The 21,786-nt window shown below is 33.2% G+C and overlaps 3 protein-coding genes across 3 annotated transcripts; all 3 read right to left on the bottom strand.

The window, feature by feature from the left end:
• Nucleotides 1-228: 228 nt before the first annotated feature.
• Nucleotides 229-3,686, bottom strand: LOC135841425 (maltase 2-like). Its single transcript, XM_065358372.1, has 10 exons — nucleotides 3,495-3,686; nucleotides 3,198-3,377; nucleotides 2,967-3,124; nucleotides 2,753-2,887; nucleotides 2,409-2,602; nucleotides 2,120-2,315; nucleotides 1,664-1,892; nucleotides 1,221-1,419; nucleotides 990-1,130; nucleotides 229-885 (listed from the first exon to the last, which is right to left on the bottom strand). The coding sequence occupies exons 1-10, from the start codon at nucleotides 3,640-3,642 to the stop codon at nucleotides 768-770; spliced, it is 1,698 nt and encodes a 565-aa protein (XP_065214444.1). The 5' UTR covers nucleotides 3,643-3,686; the 3' UTR covers nucleotides 229-767.
• A 4,117-nt stretch (nucleotides 3,687-7,803) lies between these two features.
• LOC135840111 (maltase 2-like) lies at nucleotides 7,804-11,348 on the bottom strand. The gene is made up of 10 exons (XM_065356460.1): nucleotides 11,039-11,348; nucleotides 10,738-10,917; nucleotides 10,507-10,664; nucleotides 10,294-10,428; nucleotides 9,963-10,156; nucleotides 9,672-9,867; nucleotides 9,218-9,446; nucleotides 8,843-9,041; nucleotides 8,607-8,747; nucleotides 7,804-8,502 (listed from the first exon to the last, which is right to left on the bottom strand). Exons 1-10 carry the CDS (start codon nucleotides 11,184-11,186, stop codon nucleotides 8,385-8,387), a joined length of 1,698 nt encoding a protein of 565 aa, XP_065212532.1. The 5' UTR covers nucleotides 11,187-11,348; the 3' UTR covers nucleotides 7,804-8,384.
• Nucleotides 11,349-14,326: 2,978 nt separating this feature from the next.
• LOC135841245 (maltase 2-like) lies at nucleotides 14,327-18,718 on the bottom strand. The gene is made up of 10 exons (XM_065358106.1): nucleotides 18,374-18,718; nucleotides 18,077-18,256; nucleotides 17,840-17,997; nucleotides 17,630-17,764; nucleotides 17,083-17,276; nucleotides 16,802-16,997; nucleotides 16,434-16,662; nucleotides 16,032-16,230; nucleotides 15,783-15,923; nucleotides 14,327-14,698 (listed from the first exon to the last, which is right to left on the bottom strand). The coding sequence occupies exons 1-10, from the start codon at nucleotides 18,522-18,524 to the stop codon at nucleotides 14,581-14,583; spliced, it is 1,701 nt and encodes a 566-aa protein (XP_065214178.1). The 5' UTR covers nucleotides 18,525-18,718; the 3' UTR covers nucleotides 14,327-14,580.
• Nucleotides 18,719-21,786: the final 3,068 nt, after the last annotated feature.

Below are 21,786 nucleotides of genomic sequence, written 5' to 3'. Positions count from 1 at the left end.
AGTGGAAAATAATAGGTAGGTAGGTAGGTACCTATTTCAAAAAATGAAGTATGAAGTTGAATTGTCAAAAAATTGTTTTGTTCATGTTTCAACATTATACCTACACTCAACATTTTCAGTTGCACTCATCCTTTTTTAATTTTTTAAAAATGTGATCGAGTTCATTCTGCTATTGAAATGCCTGACAGAAAAAATATATAATAGAATGGAGAAAACATTGTATTCGGGTAACAATACCTAATGAACAGTGTTGCCAGATGAAATTTTTGTTCAATGCTACATTGAAGAAAAATTTATGCTAAATTATGCCAGAAAGCAAAAATAATTATGCTAGAAAATTTTCCAAACCTTACCAGTCTATGTTTAAAAATTAGCTGTTATCACGCCGTTTTTTTGCCAACTTTCACTTTCTTTAGGATAATGAAAAAGAATTATGCTAACTATTATGCTAAATACTAAATTCGAAAATCATGGAAAATTTCATTGCTAAATGTATGTACTTGATCTAGATGCTAAATTTAGCATAATTATGCCAAAATGGCAACACTGCTAATGAAACAGTAGATAAGTACCTACTAAAAAAGTAAATAGGTAGATTAACAAATGATAGTGACAGCCCACGAATAGAGGAACGTATAAGACATCAGATAAACTGCAACGACGGTGAAAACTCGCAAAAATAATTTTACTATTGTGCTACTGATGTATTTCAGATCCAGTTTATTTCGTCTATTTCCCCAAGCTGGAGACCAATCGTCTTCTGTTTTTCATGAATCGTCATCCGCCTCAGATTTTTTCTCATTTTTGGGTCGCTTAGTCTCAAATACAACAGCAGATAAAGGCAGAAACTTGAATTCATCTAGTGATTGATGATCTAAAGTTAATCTGAAAACGGATGTGTGAACAGAATTATTATCAATTTATCAATAAGTACTGGTGCATACTGCATACCCATCTACCTACGAGCAGATTATCAAGCTTTCACTTACCCTCTGGTATATCCAGCATTTGTACTAGCAGTCACTACCGAAACTGGATTTGGTGGGTTACGCATTAGTCGAGTTATATTTACATGTAAAAGAGATTGAACAGGGTTGATGACCAAAACTACTTCGTGTTCTTCATGTGTCCTTTAATAAAATAAATAAATTACGTGTCAGAGCGAAGCGATTTTTTTTAGAAAACATCGGTCTTAAATATAAATTAGGGAGAGTAAAAACCTTTGTAACATGTAGATGTCTTCTTCATAAAAGGGGAAGTGGTCAAATCGTCCAACTTTCAAAGTGTCTGTTTTTCTAAGTGCTGACAGATCTTTAAACATGTTATATTGACTGAATTCTTCTTTTTTTTGAAACTCGACATTTCTAACGAAGTAATCTGAATTTGATGGCAGAAATGTTGTTGCATTGGAAGAAAATCCTGAAATACGAAAGAACACGGATTCATTTCATGAAGAACTGCCCAACGTTATTGGCACATTGTAGCATTTTTTGAAAAGTTAAAATGTAGGTATAGGTAACTTGATGCTGTAGGTCTGGTCTAGGTGTCTTGCACCTTACTTATACACAACACTACCGTATAAGAGTTGGCATTTAGGTAGGTACATAATTAGAAATGGAATGAGATTTACATAAATTTCAAATAGGTACCTATTATAACTTACCAGCACTTGTACTATTGTCCCACTGCATTAAAAGTCTGGAAGGGTCTCGTCCACCATTACCTGAGTAATCTCTGACTTGTTCGGGTGTGATGAAACCATTTAACATGCCGATCTCCTGTCCATAATATACGCCCACTGTTCCAGGTAGCATCATTGATAGCATAGTAACGATGTCTGAATACTCTGGAACCACTCGAGACCCAACTCTCTTACCATCATGATCTTGTGTCTGAGTATCAATAAAAAACACAATATGTGGCCCTTCATTAAACGTTATTTAGGGAAATATTCAAAGGCACGTACATGTTTTTGCTGATATTTGCGGTCACTCAAAATGCTATTCAAAATATACATTTTGATTGAACTTGAATTATCTGCAAAGGTGTAGTACCTACTACCTACGTAGTACCTATAACTACCTACTATAGGTACATATTATGTATGTACAATACATACCATCCAAGCTGACACTTCGCCATCAGGTAAATACGACATCCATCCATAAATGAACCAGAAAAACCAAAAAGCGTTCATAGGTTCTTTAATATCTTCCAGAATGAAACTATACGGGAAATGAGTCAATGGATACTCTTTAGTACCGTAATATTTTGCTGCAATTTCATGAGAACTATGTGCTTCCGCTACATAGATTCTATGTGATTCAGAAGGAAAGAAATTAGAATCAAATGACACCATTAAACCGCAATCATTGAATAGGTATGTACCTATTTCATTCAATGTCTACCTTTCAAATCCTCCATGTTTAACACTGTAATCGTCTAAAAACAATCTGAATTCGTGGATAAATTCCAGAGTTTCTGGTTGGTCTTTTTGTCTGTCGTAACTGTCGTCTCTAAATTCTTTATCTTCAAAGAAATGGGGAGCAGCATCAAGCCTAAATCCAGCTACACCTTTATCTAACCAGAACGTAATGATTTTCTGTAATAAAAGTAACACAAAAATGGGTATACCCACGGAGTTAGTAGGTATAACTTTAGTATAGCCTATTATGTACTTACGATAATTTGCAAAATGATAATAGGTAGGTATATACTTTTTCGTATAAAAAAATCAGTGAAAGAAACTTACTTTCAGTTCGTTTTTTACATTTTCGTTGCCTAAATCAAAATCTGGCTGTTCTGGGAGAAACTGATGAAGATAAAATTGCTGCCGTTTTTCATTCCATTCCCAAGCAGAACCATCGAAGTAATGGAAAATATTTCTCTGCGAAGAATTATTTACGCATAGTTTTTAATACCTATGTGGATTAACATTTAAATATAAGTAGGTATCTGCGACTTACCCATTTGTTGGGAGGTGTCGGTGTACCGTTAATTATTTCTTTGGCATCTTTCCAAACATAATAATCCGTATAGGGGTCGATTTTGTCAACAGATTTTAAAAACCATTCATTTTTGTAACCACTGTGATTAATTACCAAATCTAATATTAGTTTCAAACCTGAAATGAAATTCAATTTATTAGTAGGCCTACCTACGTGGGAGTGATTTTTACAATTTAGCTAGGTACTAACCTCTTTTTTTCATTTCAGCTGTTAATTCGTCAAAGTCATCCATGGTACCGTATCTCTGATCAATCTTGTAATAATCAGTAATATCGTATCCCATATCTCGCATCGATGTTTCATACACTGGAGTAAGATGGATTGTTTCTATGCCAAGATCAACTAAGTGGTCTAATTTTGACGTAATACCTGTTTAAAGAAAATATGTAGGTATGTTAAGTTCATTACGGAGTATTCCTCTGATGAGTAATTTTCATACGATATATGTACGTATACCTAGTAATAGTATGTCTTAAATGTACCTACCTTTAATATCGCCACGTCCATCTCCATCGCTGTCCTTGAACGAAAATGGAAGTATTTCATAAATTATCGTATGCTTCCACCAACTTCTGTCTAATTCTGCAAAACTCTTGCAAAATAAACAGAACAAGAAAAATGCGAATAGTTTCATTTTCCTGTTCTTTTGATTTTCGGTTCCTGAAAGACGCAGGCCGAGCTATGAATAACACGTTTGTAGATTGGAACAATATTTATATCTAGGCAGGTAATATATTATTTGTTTTCAAGTGTTTTCTCTTTAGTATAATATTGATATGCATACGTAGGTACGTAACTAATGAGCTCAAATTCGGAGTACCTACCTACCTACATGCGTAATTTTATTACGAAAATGAATCAATTACGCTTGAGTAAATACTTTTCTTGGAATGGATGTACTCCGTCAAGTTGTAATTTAAAAAGAAAAGAAAAGGTGTAGGTGTCATGCTTTAAAGCTCAGGATTAACCATTTCATGTTCAGACGTAAGAATGGACATTTTTGTGATTTCACAGTCGTGAACCGATAATCTCTCTGATGGATAGTTGGAATAATTGCGTTGCATTTTGATTTCAGATTTTATTACTGCTTGAGTAGGCAGGTATGTACCTGTACAAGCTTTCGTAATGAATTTATAATGCATTTTTTTCTATCTTATTTATATCTTATGCGAATTAAAAAATTCTGTTCAATTTACCGGCCATAGCACCCACATTTGTTTATCATATGTTTAGTGCATTCCCTAGTAATATTTTTGTTTGATAAAATTATGAATAAAATATAAAAATATTCGAAAAAAATGTTATTTGAAGAAGAAAGGAAGAGATTAAAAGCCACTCAAAAAATCAGAAATAATTTTTCCTAAATTACAAACAGGTAGCTACCTACCTACAATTACTTAGGTCAAGATTTGACATTATTTTTCTAAAACGTTATAATGCAATTATCTTATGAGGAAGGTATTCCACATGGCAGAAAATTTTTTGAACTGGACAAAGCTATCGTAGATCAAAAAAGCTTGCAAAAATAATATGTATGGAGTACCATGAGCCAAAATGTTAGGTGCTAAAGCGCACTTCTCGGCCTTTGGTAAATTTTCGAAAATCTTTCGGCCTAAAGTGAAAAAAAAAATCAAAAATGTACCAAATTACCCTAGAAAGCTGAAATTTGGTTTACCCTATTTAAGACCCATACATAGATTGGAAACGGTTTCCAGCGCGGTGGCTTTGAGCACCTCTGACGCCTCCAGCAGATTTTTAGTACTCGAAATTTCAACTCAATTTCACAAAACGAATTAAAAATTCACTTTGAATGCAAATACAACAAATTCCCTTGTTGAAGCTTTCAGTATTTTTGAATTCTTTAGTCTTAAACAAAAACATTTGATCCAGGAAACGTCTTTTGAAAATTTATAGCAATTTAAAATTGAAGCATGTGCTTCCAATACACACTAAGTCCATTTTCAAAGATTCTGAGGTTGCAAGGCCATCTAGCATGAAATTGCGGCCCAAAATGCAGGGATGAAAAGCTAGCCGAAAGCTTAAAGCCGAAAGCTGAAAGCCGATCAGATTTTCGCACTGAGCCAAAAGCTGAAAGTTTTCAAGTTTCATTTTTCCAAGCCAAAAGCTAGCCAAAAGTTTCATTTTTTTTGCTTTTTCAAAAACTTTTTGCAGAATTGAATTCTCTAAATTCAGAAGAAACAATAAAATGAAAAAGTTTGATTCAATTTAATTTTAATGCGATTTAATGAAATGAAAAAAAAAAGAAAAAGAAAATAATTCTAGCAATGAATATTCTCCACTATCACTGATTAATTGAGGAGCTTGGAATCAAAACTCACTTTTGCCATCGGACATGCAAAGTTTCGAGAAAATCGACAATAACTTATTTCGCCAAGTGCGTTGATGAAAAAAACGCCACAAAGTGTGTCGAGCTCTTGAGTAAGACTACTAAATAGGATTCCATGAGAAATTATATTTTTTCAAGTTGCTATATCGTTGCGGTATGGCTATCAAGTTTGGCAAAAGTGAGTTTTGATTCCAAGGTGGGGTAATTTTACTTTCTTCTGCAAATATATCGAAAAATAAGCCTCCTAGAAGAAAACTAACGACATTATGTCGACTGGAAATTTAATTCTCGACAATTTTCCTTTAAAAGTTTTCAGCGCTGAATTTTTCCAAAAATGATACTTTCTTTTGCAAATATATCGAAAACTAAGCATCCTATAAAAAAACTAACGACATTATGTCGATTGGAAAGGAAATTTAATTCTCTACAATTTTCTTCGACTTCATTTTTCTGTAGAGTATTTTGTTCCGCCTCCAGAGAGCTTTAAAAGTTTTGAGCGCTCAATACTTCCAATTTTTTATCTCATCAGTTGCACAACTTCCAAATTCAAAACGACCATTTTCGCAATTTTCACTATCAGTATTTTGGCTTTGTAGACTGCCATGCGACCTTGAAAATACAGGTTTTTTTTATAGCTTGGAGTTTCGATTCCAAGGGCACTTTTTAAAACGAAACTGTGAAGACCTGGGGCCGAATTCGGAAAAATGGATTCTGTAGGGTGAAAGAGAAATTGAAGAAGTGTCCGGATCCGCAAAAAAACGTTTATCGATTTTTGGTGTCAAAAGTGAGTTTTGATTCCAAGCTCCTCAATTATGAAATCAAAGCACCTGATTTAATTTTTAATTCCTTTTTTTTGTAAATTGATGGTGTATCAGCTAAAAGTTTAAGGTCAAAAGGTTAACGCCAAAAGTTTAAAGCTAAAAGCTTAATGAAATATAGTTGAAAGCTGTTAAATTGAAAATATAAGGGAAAGCCATTGGAAGCTGAAAGTTTGGCTAAAGCAAGCCTTAAAAATCGAGATAGCCGAAAGCTATAGCCAAAAGTTTCAATTTTGAAATTTCAAGCTAAAAGCCAAAAGCCGAAGTTTCATTTTAAGGCTTTTCATCCCTGCCAAAATGGCTGATTTTTTGATATGTTATGCCAAATGGTCTTGGCTACAACATATCAAAAACTCAGCCAATTTGGGCCATTTCTACGTTTCCAAATTGTACTAAGTATGTATGTACTTATGTAGATGTACCATGAATTTCTTATCAATATTTTTTTGGACTTAGTGCGTTTTGGAAACACATGCTTCAATTATATAGGTAAGTTTAATATCACCATTTTTAATATACAGGGTGCCCAGAAATATCGAGTACCCTAAGAAAGTTTTTCATTAAAAATATAGGTTGGCAACGTGAAATAGATGCATATGATTGGTGGAATGTTATCTCTCTAGTCCAACAACTAATCATGTGCTATCATTATTATATCATTCACTGTGACCAACCAAAGTATTTTAGTAGAAAACTTCTTTAGGGGTACTCGATATTTCTGGGCACCCTGTACATAGTAGGTATACTTAAGTACATAGGTAGGTCTATTTTTAAATTTTTTTTGAAATTTGAAATCTGTCAAAAATTATTTTTGAGGTGTTCAACTACTCCAACCAAAAGCTGTCATTTTTACTATCTTGTTAAAATTTGAATAGTAGGTACATTATTTGATAAAAACCTATGCGTTGTAGACAGGTAGTTCGAATACAATGGCCATAAGTACATCTAAATATGCTACCAATTATCATAATCTATCCAATTTCTCCGAGGAAGAGAGCAGTTTTCGAGTTTCTTGTAGTTTTATTTACCTACGTTTCTTCTTCATTTTTTCAAAGATGATTTTTCATTGTTCTCTATTTTTTTTGCACTTTCAATTTTGAAGGTGAATGATGTTGTCAAATGAAGAATATTTTATGTTTGTTGAGATGAACTGATTAATCATGGTCTTGGAAAATCTTTCTACAACTTGTACCACATCATTTTTCTATAAATTTTCAATTATGCGAATATATTTACTCCAAATAATTTTCAGTCGCAATGACGTATGTATTTTATGTAGGTAAGTATGTATTAGATAGTTTTTTTTTTTTTTTACTGTCTTGTCAAATTACATGAAAAGTAAAATGTGACCAATTTTATTCAATTGAACAGTTCGCCTTAAATGAACAGGGCATCTGTCATTTTTGACTCAATTTCGAATAATGAAACGTGCAGCAGTTGCAGAGGAAAATAATAGGTAGGTGCTGGGTACCTATTTCAAAAAATTAAGTATGAAATTGTACTGTCAAAAAATTGATTTGTTCATGTTTCATCATTATACTCAAAATTTTCAGTTGCACTCACCTTTTTTTAATTTTTAAAAAATATTTTTGAGTTCATTCTACTAAATGCCTGACAGAAAAAATACATATATAAAAGAATGGAGAAAACATTGTATTTGAGTAACAATACCAAATGAACAGTGTTGCCAGATGAAATTTTTGTTCAATGTTACATTGAAGAAAAATTTATGCTAAAGTATGCCAGAAAGCAAAAATAATTATGCTAGAAAACTTTCCAATCCTCACCAGTCTATGTTTAAAAATTAGCTGTTATCACACCGTTTTTTGCCAACTTTCACTTCTTTTAGGATAAAAATGTATGAAAAAGAATTATGCTAACCATTATGCTAAATGCTAAATTCGAACATCACGGAAAATCTCATTGCTAAATGAACTTGATCTATGCTAAATTCAGCATAATTATGCCAAAACGGCAACGCACCGCTAATGAAACAGTAGGTAAGTACCTACCTACCTACTAAAAAAGTAAATAGGTAGATTAACAAATGAAAATGACAGTCCATGAATCGAGGAACGTTTAAGACATCAGATAAACTGCAACGACTGTGAAAACTTGCAGAAATAAGTTTACTATTGTGTTACTGATGTTTTTCGGATCCAGTTTATTTCGTCTATTTCCCCAAGCTGGCGGCCAATCTTCTTCTGTTTTTCATGAATCGTCATCCGCCTCAGATTTTTTCTCATTTTTGGGTCGCTTAGTCTCAAATACAACAGCAGATAAAGGCAGAAATTTGAATTTATCTAGTGACGGATGATCTAAAGTTAATCTGAAAACGGATGTGTGAACAGAATTATTATCAATTTATCAATAAGTACTGGTGCATACTGCATACCCATCTACCTACAAGCAGATTATCAAGCTTTCACTTACCCTCTGCCATATCCACCATTTGTACTAGCAGTCACTACCGAAACTGGATTTGGTGGGTTACGCATTAGTCGAGTTAAATTTACATGTATAAGAGATTGACCAGGGTTGATGACCAAAACTACTTCGTGTTCTTCGTGTATTCTTTAATAAGAGAAATAAATCACGTGTCAGAGCAAAGCGATTTTTCAAAAAACATCAGTAGGTAAACAAAAATATAAGTTAGGGAGAGTAAAAACCTTTGTAACATGTAGATGTCTTCATGAAAATAGGGGAAATGGCTAAATTTTCCAACTTTTAAAGTGTCTGTTTTTCTGAGTGCTGACAGATCTTTAAACATGTTATATTGACTGAATTCGTCTTTTTTTTGAAACTCGACATTTCTTACGAAGTAATCTGAATTTGATGGCAGAAATGTTGTTGCATTGGTAGAAAATCCTGAAATAAAAAACACGGATTCATTTCATGAAGAACATTACAACATTGGCAGTGGCACATTGTAGCATTTTTTGAAAAGTTCTACCATATTACATATAAGAGTCGGCATTTAGGTAGGTAATTAGAAATGGAATGAGATTTACATAAATTTCAAATAGATACCTATTATAACTTACCAGCACTTGTACTATTGTCCCACTGCATTAAAAGTCTGGCTGGGTCTCGTCCACCATTACCAGAGTAATCTCTGATTTGTTCGGGTGTGATAAAACCATTTAACATGCCGATCTCTTGTCCGTAATATACACCCACTGTTCCAGGTAGCATCATTGATAGCATTGTAACGATGTCTGAGTACTCTGGAACCACTCGAGACCCAACTCTCTTACCATCATGATCTTGTGTCTGAGTATCAATAAAAAACACAATATGAGGCTCTTCATTGCAAGTTACCTATTTGGGAAAATATTCAAAGACACGTAGGTAGGTACATGTTTTTGCTGATATTTCGGTTACTCAAAATGATATTTGAGTATACATTTTGATTGGACTTGAATTATCTACAAAGGTGTAGTAGGTAGTACCTCTAACTACATATTAGCTGTACATATAAGTACATACAATACATACCATCCAAGCTGACACTTCGCCATCAGGTAAATAAGACATCCATCCATAAATGAACCAGAAAAACCAAAAAGCGTCCATAGGCTGATCAATATATTCCAGAATGAAACTATATGGGAAATGAGTCAATGGATACTCTTTAGTACCATAATATTGTGCTGCAATTGCATGAGAACTATGTGCTTCCGCTACATAGATTCTATGTGATTCAGAAGGAAAGAAATTAGAATCAAATGACACCATTAAATCGCGATCATTGAATAGGTAGGTACCTATATTTCATTCAATGTCTACCTTTCAAACCCTCCATGTTTAACGCTGTAATCATCTAAAAACAATCTGAATTCGTGGATAAATTCCAGAGTTTCTGGTTGGTCTTTTTGTCTGTCGTAACTGTCATCTCTAAATTCTTTATCTTCAAAGAAATGGGGAGCAGCATCAAGCCTAAATCCAGCTACACCTTTATCTAACCAGAACGTAATGATTTTCTGTAATAAAAGTAACACAAAAATGGGTATACCCACGGAGTTAGAAGGTATAACTTTAGTATAGCCTGTTATGTACTTACGATAATTTGCAAAATGGTATAGGTATATCGTATAAAAAAATCATGAAAGAAACTTACTTTCAGTTCGTTTTTTACATTTTCGTTGCCTAAATCAAAATCTGGCTGTTCTGGGAGAAACTGATGAAGATAAAATTGCTGCCGTTTTTCATTCCATTCCCAAGCAGAACCATCGAAGTAATGGAAAATATTTCTCTGCGAAGTATTATTTACGCATAGTTTTTAATACCTATGTGGATTACATTTAAATATAGGTAGGTATCTGCGACTTACCCATTTGTTGGGAGGTGTCGGTGTACCGTTAATTATTTCTTTGGCATCTTTCCAAACATAATAATCCGTATAGGGGTCGATTTTGTCAACAGATTTTAAAAACCATTCATTTTTGTAACCACTGTGATTAATTACCAAATCTAATATTAGTTTCAAACCTGAAATGAAATTCAATTTATTAGTAGGCCTACCTACGTGGGAGTGATTTTTACAATTTAGCTAGGTACTAACCTCTTTTTTTCATTTCAGCCATTAATTCGTCAAAGTCATCCATGGTACCGTATCTCTGATCAATCTTGTAATAATCAGTAATATCGTATCCCATATCTCGCATCGATGTTTCATACACTGGAGTAAGATGGATAGTTTCTATACCAAGATCAACTAAGTGGTCTAATTTTGACGTAATACCTATTTTAAAAAAATATGTACTTAGGTATGTTAAGTTCATTACGGATTATTTTTCTGATGAGTAATTTGCATACGATATGTACATATATGGTAAAAGTATGTCTTATTGTTAAGTACCTACCTTTAATATCGCCACGTCCATCTCCATCACTGTCCTTGAACGAAAATGGAAGTATTTCATAAATTATTGTATGCTTCCACCAACTTCTGTCTAATTCTGCAAAACTCTTGCAAAATAAACAGAACAAGAAAAATGCGAATAGTTTCATTTTCCTGGTCTTTTGATTTTCGGTTCCTGAAAGGCGCAGGCCGAACTATGAAGAACACGTTTGTAGATTGGAACAATATTTATACCTAGGCAGGTAATATATTATTTGTTTTTCAAGTGTTTTCTCTTTAGTTGATATGTATACGTAAGTATAGAGCTCAAATTCGAAGTACCTACCGGTGTAATTTTATTACGAAAATGAATCAATTACGCTTGAAAATATTTTTCCCGGAATGTACATATGTACTCCGTCAACTTGTTATTTAAAAAGAAAAAAAAAACACCGCGTAGGTGTCATGCTTTAAAATTCAGGATTAACTACCTAATTCATGTTCAGATGTATGAAATGAGCACTTAAGATTTCACAGTCGTGAATCGATAATCTCTCTGATGGATAGTATGAAGAATTGCGTTGCATTTTCTCTATCGATCCGATTTCTAATTTTATTACTGCTCGAGTAAGTATGTATACCTGTATAAGCTTTCCTAATGAATTCATAACGCATTTTTTTCTATCATTTATATGTTTTTGGGGAATTAAAAAATTCTGTTCAATTTACCGACCTATTCCACCTACATTTTTTAATCATTTATATTGAATGGATCCGCTAATAAATTTTTGTTTGATAAAATTATGAATAAAATTTAAAAATATTTGAAAAAAATATTATTTGAAGAAGAAAGGAAGAGGTTAAAAGCCACTGAAAGAATCAAAAACAATTTTTCCTAAAATTGCAAATAGGTAGTTACCTACCTACAATTAAGTCAAGATTTGGCATTATTTTTCTAAAACGTTATAATGAATTTTTTTGAACCAGACAAAGCTGGATCAAAAAAGCACCCAAAAATAGTACCATCAGCCTGCTGTAGTGCACTTCTCTGCCTTTGGTAAATTTTCGATTATTTTTCAACTTAATGCATAGAAAAAAAATCAATGTTGTACCAAATTAACCTAGAAAGCCCCGCTAAATAGATTGGAAATGGTTTCCAGCCGCGTTGAGCACCTCTGGCGCCTCCAGCAGATTTTTAGAACTCAAAATTTCAACTTAATTTCACAAAACGAATGATTTTGAACCGTTTTGGAGGCTCTATATCGCAGCATTTTGTAGTTTTTTAAAAAATTTACCTTAAATGCAAATATGTACAAGGAATTTTCTTGTTGCAGCTTTCAGTATTTTTGAATTCTTCAGTCTTAAACAAAAACATTTGATCCAGGAAACATCTTTGGAAAATTTATACAGCAATTTTAAATTACATATTATGTACAAAGTTTGATGTCATCATTTTTAACACGGTAGATATGCTTAAGTAGGTAGTTGGTATCTGTTTTCAAATTTTTTTTGTAATTTGAAATCTTCCAAAAATCACTTTTGAGGTGTTCAACTATTCCATCCAAAAGCTGTCATTTATACTATCTTGATCGTATTTAAATGGTAGGTATACACTATTTGATAAAAACTTATGCGTTGTAGTCGAGTAGTTCCAATACAATAATTACCTATATGTACGTCTGATTAGGCTACCATACATACATCCAATTTCTCCGAGGAAATAAAGAGCAGTTTTCGAGTTTCTTGCAGTCAGGGACGGTCTGTATGGTGTATTCAGAATCGTCGGCAAAAATGGCAATATGGTAAACTGTCGGAAAATGTCGGCAAATAGGAGAAAATTCGCGAAAAACTAGAAAAAAAACCGTCGTTTTGGTGGCGAAATCGTTAATTTGCCGACAAAATCAGCGATCTATTCTCAAAATTCTTATTTTTTTAAAAATCTTTTGCCCTGGCTTCGCGCGGGCTAAATGATTATCTATTTCTCATATCATTCATAATTGTGCTGGGAAAATATTTTTATTCAAACTTCTAAAAATGTCAGATGTGGAAAACTGGTTTTTCAGATCAGAATTACTGCTGTTTTGCTTCTTGAAAAATTCCAATTTTTGAAAACTTTAGCTCTCGCTTCGCTCGGGTCAATGTGGTTCTCTTCTCCGAACTCAAAATTTCAAGAAATCATTAATAAAATTTTTAAAAATTTGTGATCAGAAAGATCGAATTCTTACATTAAAATTGATGTTGTTTCACTTTTCAAATCCCAAGTTTTCCAAATTTTTTCTTCGCTTCGCTCAGGCTAATTCGGTTCTACATTCTACACAGTTACAGTTTCAAGAAACCTATGATTGAATTTGTAAAATGTTGAGACCAGAAAATTTGAAAAAAGTCGAGATCAGAAAACCCAAATTTTCACATTAAAATTGTTGTTGTTTTTTTTTTCAAATCACAAGTTTTCCAAAAATGTTGCCCTCGCTTCGCTCGGGCCATTTAATATGCTGCTTTCAAAAATTTTACGAAATAAGTAAGTACCTATGTATTATGAAAACTGAACAGAAAAATTCTAGAAATAGGTACTCATACTTAATCTTAAAGCACATGAAAAATACAAATTTTTCATTTTCTCTGAACAGATTCAATATCTTTTCAATTTTTTTGTCGGCAAAATGGCGTGATACACTCCTCCTAATAGCATGACTTCAAACCGTCTCTGCAGTTGCAGTTTTATTTACGTTTCTTCTTCATTTTTTCAAAGATGATTTTTCATTGTTCTCTATTTTTGGCATTTTCAATTTTGAAGGTGAATGATGTTGTCAAAAGAACAATATTTTATGTTTGTTGAGATGAACTGATTACTCTGGTCTTAGAAAATATTTTAAAAACTTGTACCACATCATTTTTCTTTAAATTTTCAACTATGCGAATATATTTACTCCAAATATTTTCAGTCGCAGTGACGTAGATATTTTATCATACTTTTTTTTCACAAATGTCTCGTCAAATCACATGTAAAGTAAAATGTGACCAATTTCATTCAATTGAACAGTTCGCCTTAAATGAACAAGGTATCTGTCTTTTTTTGACTCAATTTTGAATGTTGAAAGTTGCAGCACTTGCAGTGGAAAATAATAGGTGGGTACCTACTTCAAAAAATGAAGTATGAAGTTGAACCGTCAAAAAATTGAATTTGTTCATGTTTCAACATTATATTCAAAATTTTCAGTTGCACTTATCTCTTTTTATTTTTCTATAAAATGTGTTCGAGTTCATTCTATGTACTATTGCAATGTCTGACAGAAAAAATATACGCATAAAAGAATTGAGAAAACATGTGTATTTGGGTAACAATACCTACGTACTAAAAAAGTAAATAGATTACCTAACAAATGAGAGTGACAGTCCATGAACCGAGTTACGTACCTATGTATACTCGTAATTAAGTCATCAGATAAATTGCGCCACGACGGTGAAAACTCGCAAAAATAATTTTACTATTGTGCTACTGATGTATTTCAGATCCAGTTTCTCTTGTCTATTTCCCCAAGCTGGCGACTAATCTTCTTCTGTTTTTCATAAATCGCCATCCTCCTCAGATTTTTTCTCATTTTTGGGTCGCTTAGTCTCAAATACAACAGCAGATAAAGGCAGAAACTTGAATTTATCTAGTGACTGATGATCTAAAGTTAATCTGAAAACGTATATGTGAACAGAATTATTATCAATTTATCAATAAGTACTGGTGTATACCTATGTACATATGAACAGACAAGGCCATACCGAAGTGGTTCTTTAGGGGGGGGGGGGGGGGCATGAAAATGCCAACTGGTAACATTTTTTGCCTTGAAATTTCCAACTAAATTTTTTAAAAGAAGGACTTTTAGCAGGACATTTTTGAATCAAAGGGGGGATTTTTAAGGAGGGAATGGACGAGGCGGAATTTTATATTCAAATTTTTCACTTTCCCATTGTCTTCAAACATCCCAAGGCTTTTTTTAAGCAAGCGCGATGTCGAAAATATTAGCCTTGGCGAAGCTAGGGCAAAAAGCTCTTGAACATCAGTACTTCAAGATGTATAAAAAAGGTGTTTTTTCGTGTGACGAGCAACATAAAAAGTTTATTATTTTGTTTCAAACTTTTTGAATTTGAATGATATACATATTTTTAAAAAAAATCAAAATTGAAAATAAAAGGCAAAAGCTCTCGAAAATTAGTATTTCAAGAGGTATAAAAACCATGTTTTTGTGTGAAGAAGGAGATGATTATTTTTGCTTCACAATCTTAAAATTTGAATGATGATTTTTAAAAAAGGCTTAAACCTGAAGAAGAAAAGCAAACGAAGCCAAGCCAAGTGAGGCCAAAAGCTTTTAAAAATTCATGTTTTGAGAAGTAAAAAAAAAGTTTCCCTATGCGGGTAAGAATTTATTTTTCCGATTCAAACTTTGAACAATGAGGTTTTTATTTGGCTTGAGCGAAGCGAGGGCAAAAGCTCTGAAAAATGTGTAATTCAAGTTCTAAAAAATTATTGGAAAAATCTTCGAATTTTTCCAGTTGGTAGATTTTTTAAAATCCAGTTGGCAACACATTCGTGTTGGAATTCAAGTTGAAATTTTCAGAATTTTCATTTCTCCAATTAGGACTTTCTTGCCAACTGACGAGTGATAATCGCCAATTCGCCAACTTCTTCCATTTTTCGGACGCCTGGGGGGGGGGGATTCTCCTGATCCCCTTCGGTATGGCCATATGAGCAGATTAGGTATCAAGCTTTCACTTACCCTCTGCCATATCCAGCATTTGTACTAGCAGTCACTACTGAAACTGGATTTGGTGGGTTACGCATTAGTCGAGTTAAATTTACATGTATAAGGGATTGAGCAGGGTTGATGACCAGAACTACTTCGTGTCCTTCATGCATTCTTTAATAAAAAAATAAATTACGTGTCAGAGGCGAAGCGATTTTTTTTTATAAAACATCAGCAGGTAGGTATATAGGTAAATAAATATAAGTTTGGGAGGATCAAAACCTTTGTAACATGTAGATGTCTTCATGATAATAGGGCAAATGGTTGAATTGTCCAACTTTTAAAGTGTCTGTTTTTCTAAGTGCTGACAGATCTTTAAACATGTTATATTGACTGAATTCATCTTTTTTTTGAAACTCGACATTTCTTATGAAGTAATCTGAATTTGATGGCAGAAATGTTGTGGCATTGGTAGAAAATCCTGAAATAAAGAACAGCCCAACGTTGGCACATTGTACCATTTTTTCAAAAGTTGAGATGTAGGATACTGAACTTAATGCTTTAGGGCTAATACATACATGTCTTACATTTGACTTATACACAACACTACCTTAAGTACCTATACTATAAGATTTGGCAAGAAATGAGATTTACCTACATATTTCAAATAAGTACCTAACTTACCAGCACTTGTACTATTGTCCCACTGCATTAAAAGTCTGACAGGATCTCGTCCATCATTACCGGAGTAATCTCTAATTTGTTCAGGTGTGATGAAACCATTTAACATGCCGATCTCTTGTCCGTAATATACACCCACTGTTCCAGGTAGCATCATTGATAGCATTGTAACGATGTCCGAATACTCTGGAACCACCCGAGACCCAACTCTGCTACCATCATGATCTTGTGACTGAGTATCAATAAAAATCACAAAACATGTTTTTTCTTATATTGTCGCCAATCAAAATGCTATTCAACTTTGCATTTTGATTGAATTTGAATTATATACAAAGGTGTGCATGTATGTATGTAATATGTACAATACATACCATCCAAGCTGATACATCGCCATCCTGTAAATACGACATCCATACGTAAATGTACCAGTAAAACCAAAAAGCGCGCATGGGCTGATCAATAAATTCCAAAATGAAACCATACGGGAAATGAGTCAACGGATACTCTTTAGTACCGTAATACTTTGCAGCAATTGCAAGATCACCACGTGCTTCCGCTACATAGATTCTATGTGATTTAAAAAGAATGAAATTAGAATCAAATGATACCATGAAATCGTAATCATTGAGTAGGTACCTATTTCAATGTCTACCTTTCAAATCCTCCTTGTTTAACACTGTAATCGTCTAAAAACAATCTGAATTCGTGGATAAATTCCATCGTTTCTGGTTGGTCTTTTTGTCTGTCGTAACTGTCGTCTCTAAATTCTTTATCTTCAAAGAAATGGGGAGCAGCATCAAGCCTAAATCCAGCTACACCTTTATCCAACCAGAACGTAATGATTTTCTGAAATAGGTAATACAAATAGGTACCTATACCCACGAAGTTGGTACAGGGTGCCCAGAAATATCGAGCACCCAAAGAAAGTTTTTCATTAAAAATATAGGTTGGCAACGTGAAATAGATGAATATGATTGGTGGAATGTTATCTCTCCAGTCCAACAACCAATCATGTGCTATCATTATTATCATTCACTGTGACCAACCAAAGTATTTAGTAGAAAACTTTTTTAGGGGTGCTCGATATTTCTGGGCACCCTGTACATATAGATGGGTCTACAGTAGTCTACTTTCAATGATATGCAAAGTAATATAACTTATGTTAAGTACGTATAAAAAAATCACGTAGGAAATCTTACTTTCAGTTCCTTTTTTACATTTTCGTTGCCTAAATTAAAATCTGGCTGTTCTGGGAGAAACTGATGAAGATAGAATTGCTGACGTTTTTCATTCCATTCCCAAGCAGAACCATCGTAGTAATGGAAAATATTTCTCTGCGAAGAATTATTTACGCAGAGTTTTAATAACTGCGGATTACACTTAAATATAAATAGGTATCTGCGACTTACCCATTTGTTGGGAGGTGTCGGTGTGCCGTTAATTATTTCTTTGGCATCTTTCCAAACGTAATAATCCGTGTAGGGGTCGATTTTGTCAATAGATTTTAAAAACCATTCATTTTTGTAACCACAGTGATTAATTACTAAATCTAATATTAGTTTCAAACCTGAAATGAAATGAAATTCAATTTATTATAGTAGGCCTAGCTACATACGTGAATGGGTATTTTTACAATTTAGAGGTACCTCTTTTTTTCATTTCAGCCATTAATTCGTCAAAGTCCTCCATGGTACCGTATCTCTGATCAATCTTATAATAATCAGTAATATCGTATCCCATATCTCGCATTGATGTTTCATATACTGGAGTAAGATGGATTGTTTCTATGCCAAGATCAACAAAGTGGTCTAATTTTGACGTAATACCTATTTTAAAAAAATATGTAGGTGTGTTAAGTTCATTAGGTAAGGATTATTCCTCTGATGAGTGTAATTTACATATACATTTTATAGTAGGTAATATTATGTCTTATAGATACCTACCTTTGATATCGCCACGTCCATCTCCATCGCTGTCTTTAAACGAAAACGGAAGTATTTCATAAATTATCGTATGCTTCCACCAACTTCTGTCTAAATCTGCTGCAAAACTCTTGCAAAATAAACAGAACAAGAAAAATGCGAATAGTTTCATTTTTCTGTTCTTTTTCTCTTGATTTTCGGTTCCTGAAAGACGTGGGCAGAGCTATGAAGAACACGTTTGTAGATTGGAACAAATATTTATACCTAGGCAGGTAATATATTATTTGTTTTTCAAGTGTTTTCTCTTTAGTTGATATGCATAGGTAGGTACGTAAGTATAGAGCTCAAATTCGAAGTACCTACATGTGTAGTTTTATTACGAAAATGAATCAATTAGGTACGCTTGAAAATATTTTTCTCGGAATGGATGTACTCCTTCAAGTTGTAATTTAAAAAGAAAAAAAAACGTGTGTGTGTCATGCTTTGAAATTCAGGATTAACTAATTTATGTTTCAGACAGACGTAAGGAATGGGCACTTGAGATTTCACAGTCGTGAATCGATAATCTCTCTGATGGATACCCAGTTGGAATAATTGCGTTGCATTCTCTCCATTGACTCGATTTCTAATTTTATTACTGCTTGAGTACTCGTATATGTACCTGTACAAGCTTTCGTAATGAATTCATAATGTACCTACATATTTTGTTTCTATCATTTTTATAAAGTTATTTTATGCGAATTTAAAAATTCTGTTTAATTTACCGGTCTATCCCACCCAAATTTTTTCATCATATTAATGTTTAATGGATCCCCTAATAATATTTTTGTTTGGTAAAATTATGAATAAAATAAAATTTGAAAATATTCGAAAAAAATATTATTTCAAGAAGATAGGAAGAGATTAAAAGTCATTCAAAAATTCAGAAACAATTTTTCCTAAAATTACAAATAGGTAGCTACCTACAAATGAGTCAAGATTTGGCATTATTTTTTTAAAACGTTACAATTAAATTATCTTACGAGGAAGGTATTCCACCTGGCAGACAATTTTTTGAACCGGACAAAGCTAGATCAAAAAAGCACGCAAAAATAATACCATCCGCCAAAATGTTAGGTGCTATAATGTGCATTTCTCGGCCTTTGGTAAATTTTTGAAAATCTTTGGGCCTACTATGAAAAAAAATCAAAATTTTACCAAATTTGAAATTATTCTAGAAAGCTGAAATTTGGTTTTTACCCTATTTAAGGCCTGTTAAATATAGATTGGAAACGGTTTCCAGCCTTTTTGAGCACCTTTGGCTCCTCCAGCAGATTTTTGGAACTCAAAATTTCTACTTAATTTCACAAAACGAAAGGTAAGCTAAAATTCACACTGTACTCTAATTGCAAACGTGCTGAGTCGACTGGCGGTGGTTTTGAACCGTTTTGGAGGCTCTAGCAGCATTTTGGAATTTTTAAAAAATTTACCTTGAGTACAAATACATACAACGGATTTTCTTGTTGAAGCTTTCAGTATTTTTGAATTCTTCAGTCCTAGACAAAAAAATTTGATCCAAGAAACGTCTTTTGAAAATTTATAGCAAATTTTAAATTATACATAATATACCAATATACTCGTATGAAGCATGAAACGCGAAGAGCTTTTTCAAATACCTAACCTTATTTCAAAAAAATATATATACCTCTTAACCCTTCTGCACAAGAGGCAAAACTACATACTGGTGGAGACATCCTCACAACGTTTTAACATAGATATTAGGTACCTTACCTACCTACTTATATCAATCACGTCTTGAAGAAGACTTCATGCCCTACTGAAAAAAGGTATACCTACCCAGTCCATAAAACGTACGTACCTAACCATTTTGTTACAAGTTGAAGGGGCTATAAATGATTTTCAAATTCGAAAAATCGCAATGAAAAAAATAAATGCGGAAATGAATAACTACTACGTAAAAAAAACAAATTTTGTTATGATCATTTTTTTTCTTACTCTAAAGTTAAAAAGGTGTTTGGAGCTTAAAAATTGTAAATTTAATGAAATTTTTAGCAAATCAAAAATTGCTGAGCTTCAGAAACTAAAAATGATCATAACAAAATTTGATTGTTTTTTACGTACGTACTTAGTATTAATTTCCGCATTTACTTTTTTCATCGCGATTTTTCGAAATTGGAAATCATTTGTAGCCCCTTCAATTCGCAAGTTGGGCAACAAGTTATACTAAGTAATTTTGTTCATTTTTCAAAGTACTGCCGACCCCCAATACCCCCATAGTCAAAATTGGATTTTGGCTCTTAAATCTTGAAAACGTATTCTGCCCCTTTAATTTTGAAGATAGGCCACACCTTCACATAACCTTTTTACGAATTAGTCGTACTGGTTTTTATCCAAATCTGAAGTATTAACATCCACTCACCGGACACAGAGTATGTTTGAAAATTGGCATACTGCTTTGACGTAAGAAATATAATAAAAATAGCATGATGATAGAGGTTTTGTTTAGTCCTGGAAACAATTTGTACAAAAAAAATCAACTTTCGAAATTCTGTAGAATCTAATCTGCGTAGGCGCGTGTATTAAAAAGTTCAGTCGGTGGCATGTAAGAAAAATAATTTCGTCCAATGTATTATTATAAAGATGAAAACCAACATGTCTGCACATTTTTCGTCTCCTCGCCCCGCTGAATCTGCCATCTACTACCTATCTACACTACATCTACCCATATTAACATGAATTATGGATCGGTAGGTACGATATGTATGTACATTTCAACTTTCAAGTCCCATCAAATCTTATCTCTTTTCCTATTTTTTTGGCATAACATTTTGATAAAATATGTGAGTACTCGTATGTATCAGAAAACTCAACTGGTAGGTAGATTAAACTCCTACGCAAAGTAAATAATTGATGTCTCGCCCGATAAAGATTACCTACTTATCATGATTAGGTAAGTATCTATCTAACATTTTACTCTTGAAAAATTCAGAATGACATTTTGACAAAGCGCTCTCATTGTACCTAATTTTATGAGTTCAGCTTATTCAGCCCTACTTATGAAGCAGGCACTGCTTGGGAATGGAATGAAAAAAGAAAACAATTTTACCTACATCAATTTTTACCTGAGCATGTAGACTTCAATTTAAACAACCCAGTCCTGAAGAGCGAAAGTCTAGTGCCAAGTGCCACTTTTTTAGTCTTTTTTCATGTCTCTCGCAGTTTGGGTCCTATATATTTTTTTCTCATATGCTTTAGTTTGGCACATTTTTTTTCTTACCTATTCTTATTTATGTGATCTGGATGTAATAATTGGGGGTACGTTACTGTAAGTGTTGATAGCAATTTTGCTAACTACAAATACATTCATTTTCAAAAAAATGTTGCGCAAATCGAGTCAAATTGAGTATTTTTTGGATTTATTCAGTTTTCATATT

This window comes from Planococcus citri, chromosome 3 (assembly GCF_950023065.1).
Source record: "Planococcus citri chromosome 3, ihPlaCitr1.1, whole genome shotgun sequence".
Lineage (NCBI taxonomy): Eukaryota > Metazoa > Arthropoda > Insecta > Hemiptera > Pseudococcidae > Planococcus > Planococcus citri.
The sequence above is the reverse complement of the archived record's forward strand: the minus strand, read 5'-3'. Positions and strand labels throughout refer to the sequence as shown.

What these genes read in the sequence shown, in the direction of transcription:
- LOC135841425 (XM_065358372.1), bottom strand. Translation starts at nt 3,642, where the DNA reads ATGAAACTATTCGCATTTTTCTTGTTCTGTTTATTTTGCAAGAGTTTT. An exon ending in AAACATGGAGGATTTGAAAG is followed by an intron (nt 2,316 to 2,408) that starts GTAGACATTGAA and finishes TGAATCACATAG; the next exon opens with AATCTATGTAGCGGAAGCAC. An exon ending in AATGCTGGATATACCAGAGG is followed by an intron (nt 886 to 989) that starts GTAAGTGAAAGC and finishes ATCCGTTTTCAG; the next exon opens with ATTAACTTTAGATCATCAAT.
- LOC135840111 (XM_065356460.1), bottom strand. Translation starts at nt 11,186, where the DNA reads ATGAAACTATTCGCATTTTTCTTGTTCTGTTTATTTTGCAAGAGTTTT. An exon ending in AAACATGGAGGGTTTGAAAG is followed by an intron (nt 9,868 to 9,962) that starts GTAGACATTGAA and finishes TGAATCACATAG; the next exon opens with AATCTATGTAGCGGAAGCAC. An exon ending in GGACAATAGTACAAGTGCTG is followed by an intron (nt 9,042 to 9,217) that starts GTAAGTTATAAT and finishes TTTTTATTTCAG; the next exon opens with GATTTTCTACCAATGCAACA.
- LOC135841245 (XM_065358106.1), bottom strand. Translation starts at nt 18,524, where the DNA reads ATGAAACTATTCGCATTTTTCTTGTTCTGTTTATTTTGCAAGAGTTTT. An exon ending in CGACACCTCCCAACAAATGG is followed by an intron (nt 17,765 to 17,839) that starts GTAAGTCGCAGA and finishes AATTCTTCGCAG; the next exon opens with AGAAATATTTTCCATTACTA. An exon ending in GACATCTACATGTTACAAAG is followed by an intron (nt 15,924 to 16,031) that starts GTTTTGATCCTC and finishes TTTTTATTAAAG; the next exon opens with AATGCATGAAGGACACGAAG.